The 8,244-nt window shown below is 49.9% G+C and overlaps 1 protein-coding gene across 1 annotated transcript; it reads right to left on the reverse strand.

Annotated features, from left to right (window-relative positions):
• Nucleotides 1–6,400: 6,400 nt before the first annotated feature.
• On the reverse strand, nucleotides 6,401–7,697 carry LOC130592313 (olfactory receptor 14C36-like). Its single transcript, XM_057396559.1, has one exon. It carries the CDS (start codon nucleotides 7,499–7,501, stop codon nucleotides 6,524–6,526), a length of 978 nt encoding a protein of 325 aa, XP_057252542.1. The 5' UTR covers nucleotides 7,502–7,697; the 3' UTR covers nucleotides 6,401–6,523.
• Between the last annotated feature and the right edge of the window lie 547 nt (nucleotides 7,698–8,244).

An 8,244-nucleotide genomic window follows, 5' to 3' on the forward strand; every position in this document is an offset into this window, starting at 1 on the left:
ACTCCTGTATGACTCCTCTATGACTCCTGTATGACTCCTCTATGACTCCTGTATGACTCCTCTATGACTCCTCTATAACTCCTCCGTGACTCCTCTGTGACTCCTCTATGACTCCTCTATGACCCCTCTATGACCCCTCTATGACCCCTCTATGACTCCTCTATGACTGCTCTATGACTCCTCTATGACTCCTTTATGACTCCTCTATGACTGATATTTGACTGCTCTATGACTCCTCTATGACTCCTTTATGACTCCTCTATGACTCCTTTATGACTCCTCTATGACTCCTCTATGAATCAATGACACTATTACTCTCGAAGACTCCTCTAAGACTCCTCTATGACTCCTCTATGACTCCTCTATGACTACTCCGTGACTCTTCTTTGACTCCTCTGTGACTTACCTCTGACTCCTCTATGACTCCTCTATAACACTATGACTCCTCTATGACTCTTCTATGACTCCTCTAAGACTCCTCTATGACTCCTCTATGACTGCTCCATGAGTCCTCCATGACTCCTCTATGACTATGACTCCTCCATGACTCCTCTAAGACTCCTCTAAGACTCCTCTATGACTCCTCTCTGACTCTATTACTAGAATTCTTTTATTTCTTTTGTATTTTAGATTACTACTCTATGACTCCTCTATGACTCCTCTATGACTCCTCTATGACTCCTCTATGACTCCTCTATGACTCCTCTATGACTCTTCTTTGACTCCTCTATGACTCTTCTTTGACTTCTCTATGACTCTTCTATGACTCCTCTATGACTCTTCTATGACTGCTCTGACTGCTGTATGACTCCTCTATGACTCCTCTATGACTCTTCTTTGACTCCTCTATGACTCCTCTATGACTCCTCTATGACTCCTCTATGACTCCTCTATGACTCCTCTATGACTCCTCTATGACTCCATTATGACTCCTCTATGACTCCTCTATGACTCCTCTATGACTCCTCTATGACTCCTCTATGACTCCTCTATGACTCCTCTATGACTCCTCTATGACTCCTCTATGACTCCTCTATGACTCCTCTATGACTCCTCTATGACTCCTCTATGACTTCTCTATGACCCCTCTATGAGTCCTCTATGAGTCCTCTATGACTCCTCTATGTAACCTCTATGAAACCTCTGTGACTCCTCTATGACTCTATGACTCTATGACTCCTCTCTATGACTCCTCTATGATCCTCTATGACTCTCTATGACTCCTCTATGACTCCTCTATGACTCCTCTATGACTCCTCTATGACTCCTCTATGACTCCTCTATGACTCCTCTATGACTCCTCTATGACTCCTCTATGACTCCTTCTAAGACTCCTCTAGGACTCCTCTCTGACTCCTCTATGACTCCTCTTTGACTCTTCTATGATGCCTCTACGACTCCTCTATGATGCCTCTAAGACACCTCTATGAGCCCTCTAGGATCCCTCTATGACTCCTCTATGACTCCTCTCAATATGATCCTCAATGACTCATGACTCCTCTCTGACTCCTCTCTGACTCCTCTATGACTCCTCTATGACTCCTCTATGACTCCTCTATGACTTCTCTATGACCCCTCTATGAGTCCTCTATAACTCTATGAAACCTTTATGACTCCTCTATGACACATCTATGATGCTTCTATGATGCATCTATGACCGCTCTATGACCCCTCTGACTCCACTATGAGTATTATGACTCCTCTGAGTCGTCAATGAGCCCCCGACTCTTCTATGACTCCTCTATGACTCCTCTATGACTCCTCTATGTCTGCACTATGACTCCTCTGACTCCACTATGAATCCTCTATGACTCCTCTAAGAGGACTGATCATTTACTGCTCTGAGTCCTCTATGACACCTCTAAGTCTCTATGACATTATGACTGACCTCTATGACCTCTATGACTCCTCTCTGACTCTTCTACTGACACCTCTATCACTCCTCTATGACTCCTATATTACTCCTCTATGACTCCTCTATGACTCCTCTATGACTCCTCCATGACTCCTCTATGAGTCTTCTATGACTACTCTATGACTCCTCAATGACTCCTCCATGAGTCTTCCTTAACTCCTCCATGAATCCTCTATGACTCTTCTATGACTCCTCTGTGACTCCTCTATGACTACTCTTTGACTTCTCTATGACTCCTCTATGACTCCTCTATGACTCTTCTTTGACTCCTCTATTACTGCTCTATGACTCCTCTGTGAGTCTAAGACACTATGACTCCTCTATGACTCCTCTATGACTCCTCTGTGACTCCTCTAAGATGCCCCTATGACTCCTCCAGAACGCCTCTCACTCCTCTATGACTCTCTGACTCCTCTATGACTTCTCTATGATTCCTCTATGACTCCTCTATGACTCCTCTATGACTCCTCTATGACTCCTCTATGACACCTCTATGATGCCTTTGACCCCTCTTTGACACCCCTATGACGCCACTGTGACTTTTGTGACTTTTCTATGAGGCGTCTATGAGCCCTCTGGCACCTCTATGACCCCTCCATGACCCCTGTATGACTCTTCCATGACTCTATGACTCCTCTGTGACTGCTCTCTGACTCTTCTATGACCCATCTATGATGTCTCTATGACACCTCTATTACCCCTCTATGACACTTCTATGACTCCACTATGTCTCCTGTGACTCATCTATGAGCCACCTATGAGCCCTCTGAATACTCTATGACCCCTCTATAACACTATGACTTCTCTATCACTCCTCTACAACTCCTCTATGAGTCTTCTATGACTACTCTATGACTCCTCAATGACTCCTCTATGACTCCTTTAAGACTCCTCTAAGACTCCTCTATGACTACTCTATGACTCCTCTGTGACTCCTCTATGACTTCTCTATGACTCCTCTATGACTCCTCTATGACTCCTCTATGACTCCTCTATGACTCCTCTATGACTCCTCTATGACTCCTCTATGACTCCTCTATGACTCCTCTATGACTCCTCTATGATGCAAATATGACGCATGTTCCTTTATGACTCCTCTATGACTCCTCTATGACTCCTCTATGACACCTCTATGATTTCTCTATGATGCCTCTTTGACCTCTCTTTCACACCTCTGTGACTCCACTATGACCCCTATGAGTTTTCTATGAGGTGTCTATGATCCCTCTGACACCTCTATGACCCCTCTATAACACTATGACACCTCTATGATGCCACCATGATGCCTCTATGACCCCTCCATGACCCCTCTATGACTAATCTATGACTCCTCTATTACTTGTCTGACTCCTCTGTGACTCCTCTATTACTTGTCTATGACTGACTCCTCTATGACTCCTCTGTGACTCCTCTATGACTACACTATGACTCCTCTATCTCTCCACTATGACTCCTTTGACTACTCTATGACTCCTCTGACTCCTCTATGACACCTCTATGAATCTATGACTCCTCTATGACTTCTCTATGACTCCTTTATGAGTCCTCCATGACTCCTCCATTACCCCACTATGACTCCTCTATGACCACTAAATGAAACTTCTATGCTTCCTCTAAAACCCCTCAATGACTCCTGCATGAAACCTCTATGACTTTATGACACAATGACTCCTCTATGACACATCTATGAATCTATGATGCCTCCAACTCCTCCATGACTCCTCTATGACTCCTCCATGACTCCTCTATGACTCCTCCATGACCCCTCTATGACTCCTCCATGACTCTATGACTTCTCTATGTCTCTATGACTCCTCTACAACTCCTGTATGACACTAGGACTCCTCTATCACTCGTCCATGACTCCTCTGTGATTACACTATAACTGCTCTATGACTCCTCTATGACACCTCTATGACTCTATGAAAGTAAGACTCCTCTCAGACTCCTGTATGACTCCTCCATGACTCCTATATGACTGCTGTATGACTTTACTATGACTCCACTATGACTCCTCAATGACTCCTCCATGACTTCTCTATGACACTCTGATTCCTCTCTGAGTCTTCTCTGATGCCTCTCTGACTCCTCTATGACTCCTGTCCGAAAACTCTAAGACTCCTCTAAGACTCCTCTATGAATCCTCTATGACCCCTCTAAGACCCCTCAGTGACCCTCTATGACTTCTCTATGACTCCTCTATGTCATGGTCCTGCTGGGACCTGAGTTTCTCCCCCCAGGAACCCTGTGGGCAGGGACTGGGGCTTTGTCACTCTCCTGGGTTCAGCAGTAGCCGGCATTTTTCTCCTTCTTAGTAGCTGGTGCAGTGCTGTGCTTTTTGACTTTCAGCCTGGGAACAGCGCTGGTAACACCGGTGTTTTCAGTTGTTGCTCAGTAATGTTTACTCTGACCAAGGACTTTGTGAGTCTCACGCTTGGCAGGGAGGAGGGGAAGCCAGGGGGAAGAAGAGACAGGATACCTGACCCAAACTAGCCAAAGAGGTATTCCATAGCACAGCACGACATATGCACTATATAAACTGGGGTCAGTTACACGGAAGGGGTAGTTCTCTGCTCGGTCAGGCTGGGTATCGATCGGCAGGCGGTAAGCGGTTGTATTCTGTTCCCTTGTTATTTCCTTTATCATTATTATTACTGGTGCTAGCAGCAGTGATTTGTGTTACACCTTAGTTCCTGGAGTGTTCTTATCTCAACCCGTGGGAGTTACGTCCTTTCCATTTTCCTCCCCATCGCTCCGGAAGCGGGAGGACGGGGTGGGGGGATTGAGCCAGTGGCTGCATGGTTCTGAGTTGCCGGCTTGGCTTAAACCACAAAAGTCACTGCTGTCATTGCACAGCAGGGCATCCCCTACCCAAGGAGGTTGTGTTGGTCTCTGCTTCCTTGCCATTTCTGCCTAGGACAGGCTTGAGCTGCAGCCCAGCAGCCCTGCTCTGCCTCCCTTTGGCTGCATGGCCTCGGTCCAATGTTTCCTATATTCCAGACTGGGAAATGCTCTGGGTGCTCTGGGAAAGCCTGAGAGTCCCCTTTCAATACTCCCTTCAAGGGCATCCTCTCCTCAACATGCTATTGATTCCTGAATCCTGGAATTCCAGACTGGATTGGGCTGGAAGGGACATTAAAGCTCATCCAGTTCCAACCCCCAGCAACGGGCAAGGACACCTTCCATTAGAGCAAGCTTCAAGCCCCTGTGTCCAACCTGGCCTTGCACACTGCCAGAGATGGCACCCTGTGCCAGTGTCCTACCACCCTCACACAGAAGAGCTTTGTCCTGAGATTTCATCTCACTCTCCCCTCTGTCAGCTTAAAGCCGTTCCTCCTTGTCCTGTCCCTACAGGCCCTTGCAAATAACCCCCCTCCAGATTTCTTGTAGGCCCTGTTTAGGAATGGGCTTAGTAAGGTCTCCCTGGAGCCTTCTCCAGGCTGAACACCCCCAGCTCTCTAAGCCTGTCATCATGGGAGACATGCTCCAGCCCTCAGGGCATCTTTGTGATAATTCATAAGCCCATCATTGAAGGATCATAAGGGAAGAGAGGTTGGAAGGGACCCCAGGAGGTCTCAAGTCGAACCTGTCAGGAGCAGGGTCAGAGCAAGTGGTTCAAGGCTTGATTCAGGCTGAGTTGGAAATCCCCAAGGCCAGAGACTGCACAGCCTCTCTGGGTGACCTGATGCAGCACTTGCCTGAGCCGATGGGAACAAGGTTTCCTTCTGTCCTGACTGAACCTCTCCTCTGTCACTATCCCCCACTGCCTTTTGTCCTCCCACCAGGCACCACGGTGAGGAGCCTGGCTCTGTATTCTCCATGTCCTCCTTGCCGCTACAGGCAGCCAGTCCCCATCAGCCTTCCCTTCCCAAGATCTCAGGTCCCCATCAGCCTTCCCTTCTCCAGGCTGGAGAAGCCCAGCTCCCCCAGACTCTCCCCACAGGCATCTTGCTCCAGTATCTCCTGACCTGAGGGCCCATTATTAAACCCACACCTGAACTGCAGATCTGAAGCCTGTATGGAGGATTCCAGATCATCCCTTCCCTTGTTCTCCTGCCGTGCTCCTGCTCATACAGCCCATGATGCTGCTGTCCTCCCTTGCTGCCAGGGCACACGCTGCCTCCTGTCCAGCTCCTGCCCACCCAGACCTTTCCCATGGGCTGTTCTCAGCCAGGCAGCCCCAGCCTGTGCCATTGCAGGGCAGTCCCCTGCAGGGACCTCTGTGTCCCCTGCTCTCCTGCCCAGGACACCCCCCCCATGCCATCCCATCTCCCCACATCAGCACAACAGCCCTGGCCCTTGGGCACCCCGAGAGCTCTTCCTGCTGCAGGCACAGAGCAGCCATCCCAGAGCTGGAGCAGCCAGAAAGCTGCTTTCATTCCCCTTCATTCCTGCCATGTGAGGACATATCACAGAGAAGAACTTGCTGCAGGATCATTTATTTCCCTTAAATAAAGTGAGACACCTCCATTGACGCAAAGCCTGTGTGCCAGACAACACGAGTGGCTACTTAAGGAGGAGGAGATGAAAACTGACATTTCTATGAAGACATCACCACAAATCGAAACAGGAAAACAAATGTAAAGCAGGAAAGACAGACATGGCCTGTCATGACCTACACTGGAAGCCCTTTGCAGGGTAAAACAAGCAGCGTAGATTTGCTGAAACACATCTGGTCACCAGCTTCCTCACAGCATCCTTCAGCTCCTGGTTCCTCAGGCTGTAGATGAGGGGGTTCACTGCTGGAGGCACCACCGAGTACAGCACTGACACCACCAGATCCAGGGATGGGGAGGAGATGGAGGGGGGCTTCAGGCAGGCAAATGTGCCAGTGCTGAGAAGCAGGGAAAGCACAGCCAGGTGAGGGAGGCACGTGGAAAAGGCTTTGTGGCGTCCCTGCTCAGAGGGCATCCTCAGCACAGCCCTGAAGATCTGCACATAGGACCCCACAATGAACAGAAAACACCCACATGATAAACACACACCAACCACAAGAAGCCCAACTTCCCTGAGGTAGGAGTGTGAGCAGGAGAGCTTGAGGATCTGGGGGATTTCACAGAAGAACTGCTCCACAGCATTGCCTCGGCACAGGGGCAGTGAAAATGTATTGGCTGTGTGCAGCAGAGCACTGAGAAAGCCACTGCCCCAGGCAGCTGCTGCCATGTGGACACAAGCTCTGCTGCCCAGGAGGGTCCCATAGTGCAGGGGCTTGCAGATGGCCACGTAGCGGTCGTAGGACATGGCAGTGAGGAGAAAATACTCTGCTGAAATGAAAAAGACAAAGAAAAAGAGCTGTGCAGCACAGCCTGTGTAGGAGATGGCCCTGGTGTCCCAGAGGGAATTGGCCATGGATTTGGGGACAGTGGTGGAGATGCAGCCCAGGTCCAGCAGGGAGAGGTTGAGGAGGAAGAAGTACATGGGGGTGTGGAGGCGCTGGTCACAGGCTGTGCTGGTGATGATGAGGCCGTTGCCCAGGAGTGCAGCCAGGGAGATGCCCAGGAAGAGCCAGAAGTGGCAGAGCTGCAGCTCCCGCGTGTGTGCGAATGGCAGGAGGAGGAACTGGGTGATGGAGCTGCCGTTGGACATCTGCTGCCTCTGGGCATGGGGCAGTGTCAGAGGAGAAAAAGGCAGTGACAGGTTAGGACAGGAGGGATGTCAGATACAGAAGTTCAGTTTACACATTCACAACTGAGCACATTTTAGCAGGAGAGGAGAGGTTCAGCGTCATCACCAGTCATGTCATTACACTGCTGAGGCTTCTTCCTAGGTACAATCAGAAGAGCATTGCTCAGAGCAAAAAGTCTCAGTTCTTTGCAGAACCAAGAGAGCTGCAGTGTCCATCAGTCCTCTCCCACTTGCCCTGTGCTCAAACTTGCACTGCCTGTAAGGTGCCTTCACACACAAATTGATCTTAAGAACTCCCACAAACATCTGTCCTGTGCTGAGACCAGGGGAGAACGGTTTCAAAGGACAGTCCACAGAGCTCTCACGCTGAGAAGCAAAGGGCTGTGGGCAGCAGAGCACAGCCAGCAGCCACCTCCAGTGGCAGACCCCAAGAGAGCTGCCTGAATGCACCCTCCCCAGGGCTGGGCTGCACTTTTCCCCCACTCCCTGCCCATCCATATCTCTGCTGCCAGGAGCTGTCCCTGCCAGGAGCTGCTGCTCTGTGCCCAGCTCTGCTCCCTCTCAGTGCTCCCAGAGCCCATGCCATGGGCTGTGTGCTCAGCTCTGCCCTGCACACCCCTCCCAGCAGCAGGGCTCTGCCCAGGGGCATCTCTGCCTGTGCAGGGGCTCAGGAGCAGCTCACACAAGCCCTCACAAGTCTCTCG

The sequence above is a fragment of the Pezoporus wallicus genome, unplaced genomic scaffold, assembly GCF_028554395.1.
Source record: "Pezoporus wallicus isolate ANWC-B61680 ecotype Strahan unplaced genomic scaffold, APGP_CSIRO_Pwel_v1 contig_3324, whole genome shotgun sequence".
Taxonomy (NCBI): domain Eukaryota; kingdom Metazoa; phylum Chordata; class Aves; order Psittaciformes; family Psittacidae; genus Pezoporus; species Pezoporus wallicus.

What these genes read in the sequence shown, in the direction of transcription:
- LOC130592313 (XM_057396559.1), bottom strand. Translation starts at nt 7,501, where the DNA reads ATGTCCAACGGCAGCTCCATCACCCAGTTCCTCCTCCTGCCATTCGCA.